This window comes from Pongo abelii, chromosome 19, assembly GCF_028885655.2.
Source record: "Pongo abelii isolate AG06213 chromosome 19, NHGRI_mPonAbe1-v2.0_pri, whole genome shotgun sequence".
NCBI classification, from domain to species: Eukaryota; Metazoa; Chordata; class Mammalia; order Primates; family Hominidae; genus Pongo; species Pongo abelii.
Genome location: NC_072004.2, coordinates 71,279,100 through 71,300,252, shown reverse-complemented (window position 1 = coordinate 71,300,252; position 21,153 = coordinate 71,279,100). Strand labels below are relative to the sequence as shown.

The following is a 21,153-nucleotide window of genomic DNA, read 5'->3' as shown; positions in this document are numbered from 1 at the left end:
TATATCCTTTCCAAGGTGAAAGATATATATTTTAAGCTAACTTCAGCTAAAAAGGCACAACTCTTGGTGGGCATTTTTGTATTTTGGGGTCAACATATACCATATATGAGTTTGTTATTTCAACCCACTTAATGAATAACTCAAAATGCTGCTAGGTTTTAGGGGGGACAAGAGCAAGAGAAGGCTCTAAAGAAAAGTCCCAGCTATGGGCGTGGTGGCACGCACCTGTAATCCCAGCTACTTGAGAGGCTGAGGCAGGAGAATTGCTTGAACCTGGGAGGCAGAGCTTGCAGTGAGCCCAGATCACTCCTCTGCACTCCAGCCTGGGTGACAGAGCAAGACTCCATTAAAAAAAAAAAAAAGAAGAAGAAAGAAAAGAAAAGTCCCAGCTACAATTCAAGCTGCTATTTCATTTGAGCCTTATAAGCCAGCACATCCAACCATATTTGAAGTGTCTATGGAAAACACATGCTCACTGTATGTAGCCTCTGGCAAGCATCAATAGAGGAATTACAGGTCAGACTTATAAGGTTTTGGAGAAAATCCATGCCCTCCTCTGAAAATAACTACTGTCCTTTTGATAAACTACTTCCGGCTTGCTAGTGGGCAAGAACTGGAAAAAATGGAATGACTGTGCAACCTGAGCTTCTCATGCTTAGCTGGGTGTTATCTACCCACCAAACTATAAGGCTGGATGTGCACAGGAGCAATCTATTAAGGCAGGGGCCCCCAACCCCTGGGCAGTGGACTGGTACCAGTTGTGGCCTATTAGGAACCAGGCAGCACAGCAGGAGGTGAGCCACCGGCCAGAAGCAGTACTGCTTGAGCTCTGTCTCCTGTCAGATCAGCGGTGGCATTACATTCTCACAGAAGCGCAAACCCTGTTGTGAACCATGCATGTGAGGGATCTAGGCTGTGGGCTCCTTATAAGACTCTAATGCCTGATGATGTGTCACCGTCTCCTATCACTCGCAGGTGTGACCGTCTAGTTGCAGGAAAACAAGCTCAGGGCTCCCATCAATTCTACATTATGGCGAGTTGTATAATTATCTCATTCTATATTACACTATAATAATAATAGAAATAAAGTGCACAATAAATGTAACGCACTTGAATCATCCTGAACCATCCCTACCCACCTCCCTGCTCCATGGAAAAATTGTCTTCCATGAAGCCGGTCCCTCGTGCCAAAAAGTTTGGGGGCTATGCCATATGCTACACCCCAAGCTAAGTAAGCTTCATATTAACCTAATTTCATTGAATACTTACATCAATCCTGTAAAATAGATACTGTTACATTACCTTTGTAGATGAGGAACTCAAACCTAAAGGCGGTTCAATAGTTTATTCATAAGTAAAAAACAGAAATACAAACCCAACTCTGATCCCAAAATTCTTGATGAGACCATGAAGTTAAGGAATTGGAAGTAAAGATTGGTGTTGGGAGATTCAGTAGATCCAAGGATATCTCTTTGGGCAGCTGTGGGCTTCAGGATAAATTCCTCTTTGTGCCCATTACGTTTCTATTTCTCGGCTCCAAGGCCTCCCTTCTGTACTCTGCAAAACACACTGTGGCTTTGACTGCAGTTCTGTTAGGCTTTTCCACTAGGGGGTGACAGAGGAAAACTGCAAAGCTGGAATAGGAAGGCAGGATTTGTTCCTTCCTTCTGCTCCATTTGGGGCTTCCTGTATGCTAAGCAGATCCCAGGATAATTGCCCCAAGTCACACTTCTCACTCCAGCAGGTGCAGATCCTGCCCATGGCAGGTGCAGATCCTGCCCATGGCAGCACATGAATTCAGTTTGCAGTTTTCTCAACACTTGTAGAACCAGCTTCATTGTCTCCTTTCCAGGGTCACCAGGACCAACCAGTCCTCTCTTAAAACAACAGTTTCAGCTCTACAGGACATCTCCCTCTCTAAGGTTTAATTCCTTGCCTCTTGCATTTAAAGCTAGGCCTTTAAAGCTTCCCTGGAAAACTAGGGCTTTCTGCAGTTTCCACATTTGTGGTATTTTAGGGTCCTCTTTTAATCCTTTCAGTTATCTAGTGAACAGCTTAAAAATTATTCGTATGAATTTTATTCAATAGAAAAAGAAAGTGTTTGGTTCTCATCTTCTGTGGGACCCTAACTGTTATACTCTTACTGCCTTTGAAAAATCAGATTATTTAGTGAGCCATTTGTACAGAATGTTCATTTACTCCCTTTCATTAATCACCATAGTGGATTATGAGAAAAAAATTATATCTGAGCTTTGGAGATGGCAGTCAGAGAATTACAGCATTTTAGACCTGATAGAATCCAATTGAGAAACTAGAAAGATTACTCAACAACATTAAGCTCTGTAGTTAAGAAAGTTCCACCTTTTCTATCAAAAGCCTTCCATGAAAAGTGGGATGTGCCCAGAGACCTGACTGCAGACGGCCCTTTGTTAATGACTGACTTATCCCAAAAATCATAACTCTGACTTAAGAAACCTATTCTCCATCATGATTATTCTGTTAAATGCCATTAGACAGAATTAGTTTTAAAAGCTCAAAGACACAAAGGGATGTTGAGAAACTTGAAGGGAGAAAATGTTGAATCATCACATCAACTAAAGCATGTAAGCCTTGGGTAAGACTGGAGATTTGAGAGTTTAGTAAAATTGTTTTGTGAGGTTGAGAGAGACTAATCCAAAGCACCAAGTATTACGAGCCTATGTTGGGCCTATTCATTTCTAAGCATGTTCTCTTTTTTCTTCTTTGTTCTTGCATTACAAATATGGGATAGAGAAACAGGACTGGTACAGTACACAACATGAAAATCAAAATTCCTGGCTTTTAATTGGTTAATACTTAACATACAAAATTTCAATACTTTTACTTTCTTAATTTTTTAATATCTTATTTATTTTAGTTGCATGAATGAAACAAACCAAATATTTTCCCAAAAGGATCAGAGAAATCTTGGTCCAAATGGGGCCAGAGTAAAGAACTACAATTATGTTATCTCTAAGACAGTACTTACTTGTTCAAAAGATGACACCTGTGACCCTGGAAAAAAAGATCCTAATGGGCTGATAACCTTACGGTAAGAAGAAGGGAAAGAACTCAGGATTTTCAGAGCAACTGAAGCCAGGAAGCATGAGGAAGTTTGAGAAGAGTTAGAGATGACAGAGGTTGACAGCAACAGCCACAAAAAACTCTAAACAGAAGGAAATTCAAGGTTCTCTATTCAGGAGAGGTTGAGGGAGAAAAAACAATAGAATCCTAGAGATAGAATTCAGGAAACTCTGAGGTTAACATTTTTGCCCTTTACTCCAACGCTTGTTGGTTTAGTGATCAGAAGGGACCAAACAGAAAGAGAACTGCACAAAAGACAGGGATAGAAGTTAGAGGGAACCAGAAGCTGGGACTAGAAGTCATACGAAACACTTGTTTTCTGTGTTAACATGTACTAAGCAAAGCAAACTTGTTATGTTGTTTCTCAGGGGTCCCCAAGCCCCAGGCTGCAGAGTGATACCTGTCCCTGGCCTGTTAGGAACTGGATCACACAGCAGGAGGTGAGCAGCCAAGGAGCAAGTATTCCCGCCTGAGATTTGCCTCCTGTCAGATCAGCAGATCGGCAGCATTAGATTCTCATAGAAGTGCAAAGCCTATTGTGAACTGCACGTGTGAGGGATCCAGGTTGCAAGTTCCTTGTGAGAATCTGTCTGAGGTGGGACAGTTTCATCCCAAAACCATCCCACCCTCATCCCACCCACAGTCAGTGGAAAAATTGTCCTCCATGAAACCGGTCACTGGTGTCAAAAAGGCTGGGGACTGCTATTGTATTTGAGTATAGGTTGACACTTTAATCACTCTAAAGATGTTTTTAACTGTAGGAAGGGACAGAGAGTGGGATGAGAAAGGAATCAGAAGACCTGAGTTTAAAATCCCAAATCTACTCACTAACTGACTGTGACCTTAGACAAATCTTCTCAGAAGCTCAGTTTTTGTCTTGTATATCAAATGGGGGTTCTAATATGTCACAGTATTGCTGTGAATAACAAATAAGGTTATTAATAGTAATATGCCTGGCATATAGCAGGTGCTCAACAAATTTTATTTTCTATGTCTCTTCTCCATTCAAGTGTATGTCTTCAGGAGCAGAAAGCCCTTTTGGCTATGGAGAGGATAGCATAGTCATGTGTGGAAAATAGCTTTAAAAATAGGAAGAGCATTGCTCAGGGTGATGTTGTATTCCATTTGAATAAAATGGATCACACAAAAACGGTCATCTCATTCTCAGTCTAAGTGCTTCATAGTAAGCACAATTTTCATCTATGTGTTGGAGCCTTCCAAATCTTTACCTCCAGTACTAAGCGTGGTGTACTCTCGAAAATCAAAACACACTTAATATTTTTGGGAAGGTTTTTCTCATGTTGTCGTCCTCCTTTCTGTTCTTTTCATCCCAATGGACTCAGATGTCAAATTTCCACTCAGGAAAACTGACCAGCTATGATTACAAGCTGTTGCAATACATCTTATTCTATGGAGGAAATTACTAACTGTACCAAAATATAAATTGTATCACTTCATGTAAATCACAGATAGTAATGAGAAAGACAGAATGAGGAAGAGGTCATGCTCAAGCAGATAGAGCATTTCTTCAGTCCCCTCTGAGTAATAAATCCTGCTAGGCATTTGTGATGACTGCCTCCTGAAAAAGGCAACGTGGTAGAGGGGACATGAGGAGCGCACACTGCTTCCCAGTGATCTTACAGGGTTCCAGCAAAGCAAGGTAGAGGGGCACAGTTTCCTTTGTGGAGGCGGGGTCTTCACTGGTTGCAAAAACTATAATGAAGACTATCAACAGGCAGGCTTTCCAGGCATGGGAAACCTAAAAGCTAAACTCCCAAATTTAACCCTAGATTCCCTATTGTTGGAGAGAAAGAATAGCTGAAAATGAAGGGGAAGAAAAAACTCCAGCCTCCCTCTGCTTATTTAGTAACAACAATCACACCTATTAGAATCATTTATTAAGGACTTACTATGTTCCAGGCACTGCATTGCACATTTTAATGCTTTCTTTAATTTACTCTTTAAACATCCTATCAATGTGATAGCAATATTGGCCATATTTACAAATGAAGGAGTTAAAGAGGTAACTTCCCTGCCTTAGAAAAATATATACCAGTGGTTCTCCATGGGTCTACTTAATTCAAGTTCAGACTCCTCATCTTGGGGTCAAGACTCTATATCTTGCTTTTATCTCACACAATTGTTCTCTAGACACCGCGCACTATTCATGGCTTCCTAACAACCATTTTTTCTTTTCCACTTCTTCTATGCATTTACTGCTGCTCTTCCCTACAGCTGGAATGCCTTCCTACTCCTCTGCCTTGCATTCAAGCCCGGTGTACCCTGTGAATCCCAGTAAATTCTAAGATATTTAAGAGTACACCATGTCCTGCTTGTCCTTGAATGCCTTAAATCTCCTAGCACAGTACAAAGCAAATAGCACGTGCTCAACAGAGATAGGTTGAAATAAACCAAGTTGTATATTTTCTCTTGAAAAATGTAATAATCAATAATAGAGAGATTATAAACTAATGTATAGTGACTAAGAATGCAGACTCTGGAGCCAGGTGGCCTTGGTTCAGATTTTAATTCCATCACTTACCAGCTATTGACTTTGAGCAACTTACTTAACTGCTCTATGCCTCAGTTTCCTTCAGCTATGAAAGAGATGATAGCTTTAATACCAACCTCATAGGGCTGTGGTAAGAATTAAATGACATGATACATGTAGTGCGCTTTTAAAAAAATCTGTTACACAGAAAATTCTGTATGAGAATTTGCCCTTACCGTATAGCCAACTATATGTTTAGTAAAATAAGCTAAAAACTCAAAGTATATTTTAAAACCATAGTGTCATGTTATTTAAATACATAACAATTAAGTCTCTTAATTTCAAAAAATTTCAAGTACTACAGGAGCTCTTTGGAAAATCAGTGGTCATTTAATTCAATACAGTAGTCAGATTTATCTAATCAATGGAGAAAAAAGTCTCTGATTCAAAATAAAATTATAAAGTACAACAATTGTTAGAAAATAATTCCAAGGATGAAAATTCCAAAGCTTACTCCAGAATATTGTAAGTTTAAATATCTTAATATTTCACATAGTAGGCAGCTGAAAATTTTATTTTACCAGTGCCTGGCATATAGTAGGTACTCAAATTTTATGGAGTGTCTATTTTCCTAAACATATTAATTTTAGTTAACACATATTTTTATATATTAATCATATAGAATTATCTGTTACTATCTGTATACTCCACAGCCTACAATAATACATAAGAATTAAACTGAAAGCCTAGGGTTCCCAGGAAAAATAGGTAACACTTCCAGCCAGCTGGCTAAGCAACCACTTGCAAGAATGTTGCATGTGCCACGTGACTGAAAGCTATGAGATCAGCTCTGCATGTTGCCAGATGACAACTACAGAGACTATCAGATGTCCTCAAGTGGAAAACACCACTACTTCCATTTAAAAGAAATTCAATTTGGGGGTAATTTTCAGTGCAAGCTAATAAGGTGACGAGATATATCAGGCTTGACTATAACCACAAACTGGAAAAAAAAAAAAAAATCTGATGCAACTGGAAAACACTCCCAAAGTTCACCATTTAACCCAAGCCCAGAATCCTTTGCGTGAATGCTCAGCAAATAGCAAAGTAAACAAAGAATAAATTGATGTCAATGGCAGCCCTGATACCAGCCATTCTTTCTTTCAATCTATACTATAAAGGAATGCACTGGCAGTTTCAAAGATCATGCAGTTCAGGAAATGAAGACCAAATGTTTTCACTTACCAGACATTTTTATTAGGATGACAAACTTTAAAGGTTTCTATATCCTGCTTTTGTGAAGGGATGAAGAATTGCAACAGGCTTTAGGAAAATTGAGTGGCCCAAAAGTGTGAAGCTTCCTAACATCCCTGCTGACTCAGGAGGTGACACTGTGGAAGGCGTTTCCCAACAGCCACCCAGAAATTCACTGAGTTGTTGGGAGATGGATATTGGTAAGGCACAAAGTGGCTCACAGCAAAACATGACTAACGCACATAAAAGTGACTATCTCATTCTTAGTCCACACACATCATTGAAAGCAAAATTTTTCCTGTATGTTGGAGCCTCCCAAATCTGCACCTCCAGCTCTGCTCCCTCTCACAGCTTCGGGATGTTTTGTCTGTCGGTCCCAAACTAAACTCATCTCCAATCCCTTTCCTATCACCCCAGACAGCAGCCGTTTCTACGAGTAAATCTGACACCTAGATATGATCCTTGGCTCCACACATCCTCTCAATCAGCATGACCTATCATCTCCACTTTCAAAAGGGCTTCCAAACTCTACCACTTCTTAACAGTTCATCAAAAACTAGCATCAACTGTCTATCCTCACACTTTCTAGTTGTGCCAGTTTCCACTTTGCTCTGCTGCAGTTCATTTTCCTTTGAACATAAATCGCATCTTATCACTCCCTTCTTTAAGTCATCCAGTGGATTTCAACACCCTTAGAGTAAAATCTAAACTGTGTAGAACAACTAAAAAATCCTACACGGCCTGCCACCTGCCACCTTCTGTAACCTTATTTCCTATTATACTCCTTCAAAATCCTACACAGCCTGCCACCTGCCACCTTCTGTAACCTTATTTCCCATCACACTCCTTCAAAATCCTACACGGCCTGCCACCTGCCACCTTCTGTAACCTCATTTCCTATTACACTCCTTCTCTTCACTATAGTCCAGCCACTCTGACCACTCTAACTAAGTTAGTACACTCCCTGGCACTTCTCTGGAGTTCTTATTTATTCATTTGTTAGTTTTTTTATTGTCTGTCTCTCCCACTTGACAACAAGGACCTTATCTGACCTGTTTATTGCTCTATGCTTAGTACCTAGCATAGTCTTAGACATTTTGTTGAGGGCATTAATAAATTTTAAAAGTACATGAGCATAATCTACAATTATATAAAATTTAATTCCACAAAAATATTGATTTTGTGCCAACTATTGTTATTAGGTGAGCCATCATTCACTAGCAGTGTGACTTTAGAATCATTACTTAATATCCTTACTCTTGGTTTCATCATCTGGGAAATGGGTACAGTAATAGTGTATCCAGCAGTGATCTTAAAGGGTTGTAAGATATGAGGAAGAAGTTGCACAATAATACTTAGCACCATGCCTGACACATGGTATACATCTCATACATGCAAAGTGTTAGCAGAGGATTAGTGTTCCCATTACCTTAAAAACAAAAATATTAATTTTATTGTGGAAACTGATGTACTACCCAGAGGGTGGTCCCTAAAAACTGAATGATGTGATAAGAAATCTCCGGTAAGTCTCTCTTCTCTATTCCCACAAAACTGTGATATCTTCTAAGACACTCCTCACTCCCCTAGAACACCCAAATAGTTTCTTAATTATTGTCCTTGTCTTCAAATTACCTCCTTTCTACAGCGTAGTCTTTTGACTAAGAAAATAGCTCTAAACTCAACTCCCCTTGTGGTCCCAAGACCTTCAATGACCTGGCCTCATCCTTCCTACCAGTCTTACACTCAACTAATCTTGAGGGTCTTCTGCAGTGTAGTCAGACAATACCCCTAAAGCAGGAGGGAATCTGGCACAGTGATTAAGACCATGGAGTCTGAAGCCATACTGTTTGGCTTCAAATGCCAGCTACTCACTCGCTAGCTACTTAGCCTCTCTATGCCTCAGGTTCCTCATCTGTCAAAGGGCAAGGAAAATATCATTGCATACATCATTATAAGGTTGTTGTAAGAACTGTATGAGATAATGCATGCAAAGCACTCAGCACATTACTTAATACTTAGTAAGTGGCAATGATAACCATGGTGAGCCTCCCCTCAAAAACTACAGCATCTTTCCAAAATCTAGTCATGTCACATACCTGTTCAGCAACCTTAACATAATGCCCATCGCCTACAAGATAAAGTTCAAAATCCTAAGTGTAGGACACTAAGCACAGTACAAATTCTTCATACTGTGGCACTAACCCACCTTTCCATCTTCATTCCAACAGATTCAGAACCTATGCTTCAACCCGGCAACACTTTTTGCCATACCATGGGTGTCCTGTGGCATTTTGTTTCAATGGCTGAAATAGCCTTACTATTTATTTCTATCTGCTAAGCTCCTTTTCACCCTTCAAGATCCAAACAAATGTTCTCTTTTTGTGAAGGGCTTCCTAAGTTTTTCAGGAGAAGTCTATGGCTTCTGCCTCTAAACTCTCATATCATAACCTGGAAAATCTAAATGTACACTCCTTTGTTATTGTTTGCTGGCTTATTTCTCTGAGTCTGTCTTCTTCTCTATGACCCCTGTAAGGGCAGGAGCCTATTGCGACTTTTTGCATGATACCCAACATACAACAGGTGTTCAATCAATGAGCATTTTATATGTAAATTCTAATTTTGATATGTAAATATCTAAGAGAGATGAGATGTAAATTCCAGCATAGGAATCCAAAACTGCAAAATCATTCCAATAAGAAAATGGCTAAAATGAAAGCAGTTTCATGCTAAGCATTTTTTTAATCCAACATCTTGTTGATTTGCATCTCATTGGGCTTCTGATTCCTCTGCATTGTGCAATTTTCTACTTTAGAACTTGAGCCATCTTATCTGAAAAAATGGGTCAAGAAAATATGTACGTGTTTTTAAGCCTTTCTAAGTAAGCTATTTCTAAAGGTTTTACCAGTTTAGTATTTTTCATATTCTAAAGTAATTCTAAATCATCATACTAAATTTTCTACCTTTATCTACTTTTACAACTTTATTTTTAGACTTTTAGTGGTTTAGATGAAACTTGGAAATGTCTCTATTCTGGACCACAGAGCCTGTAAGTAAGACAGGGGTGTTCAATGTTTTGGCTTCCCTGAGCCACATTGAAAGAAGAAGAATTGTCTTGGGCCACACATAAAATACACTAACACTAATGACAGCTGATGAGCAAAAAAAAGAAAAAAAAATCACAAAAAAATCTCATAATGTTTTAAGAAAGTTTATGAATTTGTGTTGTGGTGCATTCAGTGCCATTCTGGGCCACAGGTTGAACAAGCTTGCTGTAAGATGTTGCTAAATCTCCCCAAGTATGTTTCATAAAGCACTGACCTATAGAGCTAATCTCTGAAAACAAACAAAAAGCAGTCCATGGTCAAGTAAGTTTGGAGAAAAATATATGCTATATCTCTGTATTGAAAAGTCATAGAGCATTTTAGCACATTAAAGGCTCTGAGAGGCCCAACAATGAAGAACTCAGCATTTCCCAAACTTACTTACCAGAGAACACTTTCAAGTCCCTTGGAACCAGTGTTCATGGAACTCAGTCTGGGAAATACTGCACCATTTAGCTTCTGAATGGCCCAATACAACTAGCTTTTTGGTTATAAATAATCTCCATTTATAACACAGTTGGACGGAGCTTAAAGGACGCCCATCTTTTTCACCCATGCAGGTCTTCATTCCCATCTTCATGTTCTTACCAAGTGATCGTTCAGAGCATATTTGAAAGTAATGCAGAACAAACGATTTGTTACAGCTCTGTTAGAAAGTGCCTCTTTACACAAAACCAAAATCTATTTCTCTATAGATTCTATCCATTCATCTTCATTCAGTTTATTAGAGCCACAAATAATAAATCTAAAATGTTATATCACTTTTTCAGCCCGAGGGCCTAAAGGATCACATAGAACCTTTGGTCACTGGTAGAACAGCAAACAAAAAGCTTACTTGTCCTCTTCATCTGAAAAGTAAACAAAAGAAGTGGGAAAGGTTTGCAGATGCCTGGCATACCGAGCCATTATTAGTGAGGGTATAATGATTAGAAGATAATGGCCCGGTACCTTTGAAGACTGGAATGAAGCTTTCTGTGTAGTGACACACTGGCAATGTGAATAGTCCTAATTTGACAACAAAACAACCTAAATCTCTTTTATGAGGTGAGCAGTGTATCTTAGGTAATAAACACTTAAGTAATTAGATGGTTTTTATGGAAATAGCTATAAACTGAAACATGGGGAAAAAACCCTCAGTAATAGGCTGACGCCCAGGGAGATGGGTATATAAGAGCCAGAGCAGAAGAGAGGAGCATCGAGACACCAATAGACTTCTTCTCTCAACTCAACAAAAACCCACCTCCCATTGCTATGGATTGCTGTGCTCTCCGCTCCTGCAGCGTCCCCACTGGCCCTGCCACCACCTTCTGCTCCTTTGATAAAAGCTGCCGCTGCGGAGTCTGCCTACCCAGCACCTGCCCACATGAGATCAGCCTCCTTCAGCCCATCTGCTGTGACACCTGCCCCCCACCCTGCTGCAAGCCTGATACCTATGTGCCAACTTGCTGGCTGCTCAACAACCATTACCAGACTCCTGGACTGAGTGGGATCAACCTGACCACTTATGTTCAGCCTGGCTGTGAGAGTCCCTGTGAGCCCCGCTGTTAACCAGCAGAGTCTGCACAGGTTCCATGAGGTGGCTGCCCAATGTTCTCCACACCATCTGGGCTTCAGCACTCACTACTGCCTACATCAAAGCTAAGGCCATCCCAATCCCTGGGGCCAAGTCTTGATGAATCTTCTTAATTCTTTGCTCCTTTGGGTACAGTTGGAGACCTCCTTTCTGTCTTTTAGGCTATTTCATCACTCTTTGAGAAATAACCATTTTGACTATTTGTTAATAAACTTTATTCTGGCTTAGCAAATATGACCTTGTGATGATTTATTTTCATGTTTCCCATTAGGGAAAGTGGAATGCCTACCTAAACCTGAACAGCAGGTTATCACACTATCCAAGATTTACCCCAACAGAGTAAGAGCTCTCATAGTAGAATTTATCGAAAAAATAAATACTGGTTATTTGTGATAGGTTAAAAAGTAAAAAATGTGGTAGTTCATTTTATAGAATCTTTTTATTTAACAGATCTTTATTTAATAGATATTATCGGAAGACATCCACTGTGCAAGCACTATGCTAGAGTCTAGAGATTAAGAGAATGTTTTAAAAATACTTGATTTTAGTTTCCATTGATTCTGACATTGATTTTTCTTTCTTCCTTAATTGACTAAATGAATTGATCACTGTGCTGGTGTGTATAAATAATTTGATTATCCTAGTCCTCACAGTCATCTGAAATTCTGAGCTCAAAATGCAAAGCAATTTTGAGAAGTATATATATCCATTTCTTCATATATGCTGTCTTCCAAAACAATCCATTTTGAATTAATATTAGCATTTATTGAGTATTCATTGATCCCTCAAATGGGGCTTACTTGGTTTACATTAGTCATGACTATGATTAGAAGTTTGCTAGTCTAAGTGACATATAATATCATGACATTGAAATATACTTAAAATATCAGACCACATTGTAGTATTTTCTACACACCAGAAATAGTCACACAATTCTGAGAGAAAAAACACACAGTTTCTGTTAGAACAAAACCTCTATGATAACCACTAATTCATGTCCTTATTTATCTTAGAAAAATCTAAGTGCAATTAGGTCTTTGCAGAAAATAAAGGTATCATGATATATATATATGTGTGTGTATATATACATGTGTGTATATATATGTATATATGTGTGTGTGTGTATATATATCTATATCTATATCTATCTATCTATCTATCTATATATATATATATATGTACTTTTGGACTTGCCTTTGGCCTTTGGGCCAATTGCTTCCCTCTCAGTCTCAATTTCCCTCTTATTAAAGTGGTTTCCTACCTATAGCTTGGTTTCCTACAGGCTCAGTTAGCTTGTTATTACTCTCTGCCTTGCTTCTGTCTCAGGATTATTGTGAGGACAAGATGCCCTGAAGTATAGAAACCACCGTGTCCACAGCATCAACCTGTTACACATGAAAGACTATCACCATTACTGCCATATGGTAGTTCCCAAATTTCTCACCAAAAGGCATCTTTTGAAAATATTTATTTATTTATTTATTTATTTCAGTAGCTTTTGGGGTACAAGTGGTTTTTGGTTACACGGATGAATTATATAGTGGTGGTGAATTCTGAGATTTTAGTGCACCCGTACCTGAGGAGTATACATGGTAGCTAATATGTAGTGTTTTATCCTTGGCCTCCTTCCCACCCTCCACCTTTTGAGTCTCTAAAGTCCATTATATCACTCCATATGCATCTGCGTACTTAGTTTAGCTCCCACTTATAAGTGAAAACGTGGCTTTTTGTTTTCCATTCCTGTGATTTCCCACTCCATTTCACTCAGAATAATGGTCTCCAGCTCCATCCAAGTTGCTGCAAAAGACATTGTTTCATTCCCTTTAACAGCTGAGTAGTATTCCATGGTGTATATATACCACAGTTTCTCTGTCCACTCATTGGATGATGGATACTTAGGTTGGTCATCTTTTTATTTCTTGAAATATGTATTTTTCCCAAATGGCTTTCTTAAAAAAGTTTATTAATTCCTTCATTTGTGTTCATAAATACATTTATAAATATCAATGAAATGTTTAGGATTATTATAGAATAACCTTTGTTACCATGCCAAGTTACCTTTTTTCTAGTCAAAAGCAAAGAACGTTCATGTTTTCATACATGCTAGTAAGGGATAAAAATTTAGAGTTTGTTTTTAGTACCTAAAATACTACCATGGTGTTTAGCATTCACGGGCCCTGGCCTAGTTATAAATCCCCAACTGGAAACCAGAAGATGTGTTGTTTTAGTCCTGGCTCTGCCTTGAGCTGCCTCTGTGGCCCTAAGCAAGTCAATTAAGTTATTGGGGTCTCGGGTGTTAAAGCAGTAAAATGGGTTGGTTGATCAGACCATCTCTAAGGTTGCTTTTCGTTTTAACATTCTATGATTCTAGATCATCCAGAAGCATTCTAAGTAACGAGTACCCCATGCAACTAACCAAGCCCATTCTACCTCATTACTTTTACTGCTTTCATTAGGAATAGCTCACATTAAGTGAATATCTACTGGGCATACTAATGAGGTAGAAGGTGGGACTCTACTCCAGAGGCGGGGCTCAGATACTGGACCAAACTGAGGGCTAGCTAAAACAGGATGGGGACGGAAACAGCTTTCCAATCAGACATGCCCACCAGCATGCCGTGTCAATTTACCATTGCCATGGCAACACCTGAGTTACCACCCCTTTCCGTGGCAATGACCCAATGACCTAAAACTTACTACTCCTTCCTTAGAAATTTCTGCACGAACCACTCTTTAATCTACATCTAATTAAAAGTAGGTAGAAATATGCAAAACTGCCCTGAGCTGCTACTCTCTGCCTACAGAGGTAGCCCTGTTCTACAGGAGCAGTCATGGAGCTGTAACACTGCTGCTTCAATAAAGCTGTTTTCTACCTCCGGCTTGCCCTTGAATTCTTCCCTAGGCAAAGCCAAGAACCCTTGCAGGCTAAGCCCCACTTTGGGGCTCCCCTGCCCTGCATCACTAACAGGTGAAGAAAGGCCACTCACAGGTGCAGAAACTCAGGCTGAGAAAGACTAAATTACTTGCAAAAGTTACATAAATCATAAGTGAGAGAGAAGAACTTAAACCCCAAACTAAGTCCCAAGTCCCTTCTCTTTCCACTACACCAAAGCACTCACCTTCCCCATAGACAGCAATATGTCAAAGAGAAATGTGATTATAGGTGGCTGTCTTTATTCAGGAGAAAGTATATGACACTTGACAATATATTCTCTACTATCCCTGTCAATTGTATCTTTTGTTGTACACAGCAGCTCTGCTTTCTCTGTGGTGATTATAGTCTAAAATAAAATGAGTGTATACAATGAGTATTAAAAAAGGTATCCATGTTTCTAAGGTAAGAACAAACCTTTTTTAAAAAGTTAGACTTTACTGATTAGCAGTGTCAGCAGAGAAGAAATATTGGCTGGATCATTAACTTTGAATTGAAATGCAGAATGTTTGGCAACTCAAACACATTTTCAGTTCAACTTCAGCATCAATAATCAAGGTAAAACAACTGCCCTTAACATTAATAATTGTTTATCCTTGATAATATAATAAAAAAACAAGGTATTTCATTTTTCCTTCAAATTGTTATTGAGGCCAGGCACAGCGACTCATGCCTGTAATCCCAGCACTTTGGGAGGCCGAGGTGGGTCTACTGTGAGTCCATTAAACTTCTTTCCTTTATAAATTACCCAATCTCGGGTATGTCCCTATAGCAGCATGAGAACAGACTAATACAACATGGATGTGTCTACATGTGAGTAAGTGGAAAACTACACTGACACCATTTTGAAACTACAACAGGAAGCAAGTTTGAATGTAGCAACACAACTAAATAAAACTGAAGGAGAGCTCATCCCGTGTCTGATATGTAAAGAAGTTAGTGAGTTATTTTTACAGAATTAGGTAAACAGTAACAAGGATGTTCCGTCCAACATTCTGATGGACACAAGCCATGTTCTCTGAGATAGGTGGATATAAAAGACCCATAGAGGACAACCCTGTAGAAGAAAGCCTTCCTTTGCAACAAAACATTTTCCTGGTCCACTGTCACCATGTCTTGCTGTGATTCCTATCTCCAAGGATGCTGCAGTGTCCCCACTGGCCTGGCCACCACTATCTGCCCCTCTGACATAAGCTGTCAATGTGAAGTCTGCCTGCCCAACACCTGCCCTCATGAGATCAGCCGCCTTCAGCCCACCTGCTGTGAACCTGCCCCCTGCCCTGCTGCGTGCCTGACTCCTATGTGCCATCCTGTTGGCTGCTCAACAAATGCCACCCAGCTCCAACCCTGAGCGGGCTCTCTGTCACCACCTGCATCCAGAGTGTGAACCACCTTGCTGCTAGCCAAAGAGCTTGCCCACATTACCCTAAGGACCTTCAGTAGTCATTGAGGGCTGCTCAGCAAATGGCCTTTAATTAGGCCATTTGGAAGAAAATATTATAGCACTGTGCTTTCAGTTTTACAGAAGTTTTCTTTTCCTGTTTTGAACAATGATTTCAAATGAGAAATGGGAAAAAAAAATGCTATCATGGATCTCCTTACTTCAAAACTAAATAAACACCACTACTCCCCAAACCACATACTGTCTTAACATTTAATGCTATAATTATCCAACGACTCTTGACACATGCATCATGAACTTATAAATACATCCAACAGAATTACACTTTCTGATGACATCAACATAAATTTCAGAGCCAAAAAGAGGCCTCACAGGCATACATAGATACCTGAAGAAAACTGTGAGGATAGTGAAATGCATTAGGCTCTAAGCTTAGAATCGTTTTAAATGCCAAGGTCAGCATCTACCTTTGATTTTTATTTTTTCCCTGCCTCTAAATAAACTCACATGTGTCCTTAAAGAGGCAGTGAACCTAGCAATTTGAGATCAACATGCTCACCGAAAGGACCTCAAAGATTGAGCCAAGCCCATTTTTTTCAAAGTCTCATTTAGGTAAATCTTTGAATTTAAAAATGTGGGCCAGGCATGGTGGCTCACGCCTCTAATCCCAGCAGTTTGGGAGGCTGAGGCGGGTGGATCACCTGAGGTCCGGAGTTCGAGACCAGCCTGACCAACATGGTGAAAGCCCGTCTCTACTAAAAATACTAAAAATACAAAATTAGCCGGTCATGGTAGCGCATGAATGTAATCCCATCTATTCCGGAGGCTGAGGCAGGAGAATGGCTTGAACCCGGGAGGCAGAGGTTGCTGTGAGCCAAGATCGTGCCATTGCACTCCAGCCTGGGCAACAAGAGCGAAACTCCATCTCAAAAAAAAAAAAGTTTTGACAACTGTAAAGCAATTCACACAAAAAATGAATCACTTGGTTTATATAAAGTGTTACTGTTATAAAAGGCCATTATAAAAATAAATAAATACCTTTTTAATTCTAATCTGAAATGTAATCCAATTCAACAAATATTTATCAAATGCCTACTCTGTTTCAGGCTTTGTCCTAGGTGCTTGAAAAAGACAAATAAAACTAACATACAATTACCGCTTCCAAGAACCTTGCATTGGAGTGAGGAAAACAAATTTAAGTGACAAACTACAAAATATAGCAGAAAGAAATGAGGTTGAAAGGGAAGAATAGGCAGCCCATTTTGTGAGAGCAGAGAAAAGGATGCAAACATCTAGAAGAATCACCTAGAGTTTCTTTATGAAGGGGATGTTTGGCTGAATCTTGAGGGATCAACAGGATTTGGAAAGTAGAGAATTGGGAAAGGTCATTTTAAGCTAAAGAAACAGTATGAACAAGGTCACAGAGGGTAAAGTACCTAGGAGACTCCCGCCTTCACTTTATGTAATGTGCTGTATGATTAACGTATGCGTGACTCACATAGTTATCATTTTTGTGATGAGAACACTTAATCCATTCTCTCAGCGTTTTTCAAAAATGCAGTATATGGTTATTCACTATAGTCACCATGTTGTACAGTAGATCTCCTGAATCTATATAACATTTCAAGATCGATTTTAAAAGAGAAGTCAGAGAGAACACAGAGAATGGGAGAGGGTCTTCTTCATATATTCTACTTGCCAAGCCACTGGCTTCTAGATGAGAGAGACTGGTAAGTCAAGAGTAAGTAAACATTAAACATTTCCTTGACGATTTCAATACTAGTTCATTAACTTTGAATTTTATAATATACTTGGAAGGCCACTTGAATTTGCTTCTCTGTTCTTCAGTAGTAAAGTATAGGTATTGAGGCAGGAGAATAGCAAAGGGAATTAAAATTTGGATAAAGCGTGGAGTGAATAAAAGCAGAGACCAGAAGCAAGGTGAAGGGGCAGGTAAGCAAGAAGCAAGATAAGAAGCAGAAGTTAGACCAGGCGCGGTGGCTCATCCTGTAATCCTGGCATTTTGGGAGGCCGAAGCAGGTGGATCATTCGAGATTAGGAGTTCGAGACCAGCCTGGCCAACACGGAGAAACACCCCTTTCTACAAAAAATACAAAACTTAGCTGGGTGTGGTGGTGGGCACCTGTAATCCCAGCTGCTACTTGGGAGTCTGAGGTAGGAGAATCACTTGAACCCAGGAAGTGGAGGCTGCAGTGAGCAGAGAATGCCACTGCACTCCAGCCAAAACAAAAAGTAAGATAGAGAAGAAAGCAAGGCCCCCATGGCCGGCAAGATAAGGATCAAACCAGTAAGGGGCAACTCTTCATGGATAAGCATGCACATTTAAGAGAAAACGTATCCTTAACATGACCTTGTATGAAAATCAGCTCATTCAGGCTTATGCATATGGACTGCATATCATGTATGTACTTAAAATTATGGGCTGGAGGTGGTGCGCAAGCACACAGGGGCCAAAGTAACTAAGCAACACACCTGTCAATCAAAGAGGCAGACACTGGCTAGAGATTAGGCAGCCTTGGGAAAGGACACACACACACACACACACACACACACACACACACACACAAAGACGCAAACTGCACCAAGCTGGGGGCTGATCTCATCTCATAGAGGTCGGTTCACTCTCCCCCTCTTAGAGTGTAATACTGTGCTTAATAGACTTTTGTTTCTTTGTTTTGCTGTGTGTGTCTCGTCCAGTTCTTTGTTTGGGACACCAAAAGCCTGGAACTGCACAGCACCATCTGGTAACAGTATGATGTTCAACACCCTTGGCATTTGTTGTAAACTCCTGCTAATAAAAATGATTTGAAAGCTGTTTTCTGTTTTTTTGTTTTTAACTTTTAAGTTCAGGGGTACCTGTGCAGGTTTGTTACATGGGTAAGCTGGTGTCATGGGGGTTTGTTGTACAGATTATCTCATCACCCAGGTATTAAGCCTAGTACCTACCAGTTATTTTTCCTGATCCTGTCCCTCCTCCCACCTTCCACCCTCTGATAGATTCCAGCGTCTGTTATTCCCCTCTATGTGTACATGTGTTCTCATCATTTAGCTACCACTTATAAGTGAGAACATGCAGTATTTGGTTTTCTGTTTCTGCATTAGTTACTAAAGATAATAGCCTCCAGCTCCATCCATGTTTCTTCAAAGGATAGTATCTCCTTATTTTTTATGGCTGCATAGTATTCTACGGCATATATGTACCACGTATTTTTGTTGTTAAAGAAAAAGATAAACTGGTTGTTTTAACATATAACATATAAGGCTTACCTACCAATGACATTTGATATTTTTCCACTGATTTTAGCCAGCTTTCTTCTCTTTTAAATAGATCATACTGGTTTTTGGTAATGTCCCCTCAGAAACAACCTACCCAGAATCTTTGCTTTCTGTTTAGTCAACAAATTGCCACATAACGAGTATGTAATTTAAATTATACAATATTATCTGAAAGGATTTGTGCTGATCATGGACAGGTGTAAGAAGATGTTGGAATCTAGAATATTACACATTTGAGATTATCTAGTTCAATCTCTGGCTGACTTAAGTAAATAATGTTGTTTAAGGCATACCTCAAAGGAATTTCAATCTAGTTAAAGATCCAAGGTATGAAAACAAATAAACATGCAAAGTAGGGAGTAAGTCAGTGAAAAAGTGATTTTTATGAATGCCATAGTTCTAAATTGCATTGGGTCAGATTCCCTGCCAAAACCCATGATTGTTCTGTGACTCTTGTGGTTTCTCCTTTTAATTCTTATTTCATCTTATTTTAAAGCATGTACACCAGTCACATGAAAATGAATCAAGGCTGAGGTGGTTTTCTTTTAGTGGTATATTCAACAAAGAATGGCCACTGTGTGGACCCTTCCTTCCAATGAATTTATACTTTGATTCACCACAAGATTGGCATAACTTTGAGAATAGAGACTATTTTAGAAAAAAACAATCCATACAATAATACTACCTTGAGAAATTCACTACGGATTTATTAAAAATAATAAAAAGGAGTTTCATCCTGTACCATTCTACCACTTTGCTTGCTCAATAGAACCTGAATTATAATATCACTAAATAATGCAAACATGTCCGAGATGCCTGTAGTCACATGAAACATTCATCTGTAAATAGCCATGTTCTTGTTGACTTTATTGAGTTGAAAATGGTCCAGTTCATCATTTGAGTTACTCATTCTGAAACTAGTCAATAGAAATCACATTATCCATAGTATTTAAAATTAAGAGGGAAAAACCAAAAGAGTTTGGCCTCCAAAATTATAGCTGAATTGTCACTTGGATTGATTACCCATAAAAGTCATATAAGGTTTGGCATGCCAGAAACCTGTGAAGACAAAATGTGATGATCTTGTGACAAAAATGACAAGTCAATGAGTCAAAAATATGATTAACTTAATAAGAGCAGGAACTCTTAATGGACATGTAAATGCCAAACTGATTAGAGAATCTCAGTGAAAAAGGGTGCCATAAACAAAACAGGAAGCCTTCCAGTTGGACCAATGCCCACTTGGGAGGGTATATAATAGCCCTAACAAGAGAGGAGACATTTGTACCTCAGAATCCTCATCTGTCTACGAAACTGAAAGCTAACCAGACGCCCATTGCCATGGATTGCTGTGCCTCTCACAGCTGCAGTGTCCCCACCGGGCCTGCCACCACCATCTGCTCCTTCGACAAATCCTGCCGCTGTGGAGTCTGCCTGCCCAGCACCTGCCCACACACAGTTTGGTTACTGGAGCCCACCTGCTGTGACAACTGTCCCCCACCCTGCCACATTCCTCAGCCCTGTGTGCCCACCTGCTTCCTGCTCAACTCCTGCCAGCCAACTCCAGGTCTGGAGACCCTCAACCTCACCACTTTCACTCAGCCCTGCTGTGAGCCCTGCCTCCCAAGAGGCTGCTGGTAGATGGCTACTTTGCTCAGTGCCCGACAACGAAGAATCCAGAAGCTGTCTCTTCAGTATTCACTTGCCTCAGTAGTTTACCAGATGTTAAGGTAGACCAGATGACCAAGATATGAAGAACTTACCTTTGGTTTTAATGGGGGAAAAAAGAAAAGTATTTTTTATGCTTATTTAGCTGAATAACCATTTGGTTCCTGTGGGCAGGTGAATGTGTTTTATTAGCAAAATACTGTTTCAATCTTTAAGACCTCAGATTACATGTTCTTGGTCATATTGCTTCCTGGCTCTTGTTTCTTATATTGGGTATTTTCATAGAAGAAAATTTCTTGGTGGGTTTTCCAATAAACTATATTTCTCTGGCAA

At 39.6% G+C, this 21,153-nt stretch overlaps 2 protein-coding genes across 2 annotated transcripts; both read left to right on the top strand.

The window, feature by feature from the left end:
* Positions 1-11,142: 11,142 nt before the first annotated feature.
* On the top strand, positions 11,143-11,794 carry LOC100433789 (keratin-associated protein 3-1). Its single transcript, XM_002834353.3, has one exon. It carries the CDS (start codon positions 11,200-11,202, stop codon positions 11,494-11,496), a length of 297 nt encoding a protein of 98 aa, XP_002834399.2. The 5' UTR covers positions 11,143-11,199; the 3' UTR covers positions 11,497-11,794.
* Positions 11,795-20,436: 8,642 nt separating this feature from the next.
* Positions 20,437-21,153, top strand: LOC100435360 (keratin-associated protein 3-2). Its single transcript, XM_024235257.2, has one exon. It carries the CDS (start codon positions 20,494-20,496, stop codon positions 20,791-20,793), a length of 300 nt encoding a protein of 99 aa, XP_024091025.2. The 5' UTR covers positions 20,437-20,493; the 3' UTR covers positions 20,794-21,153.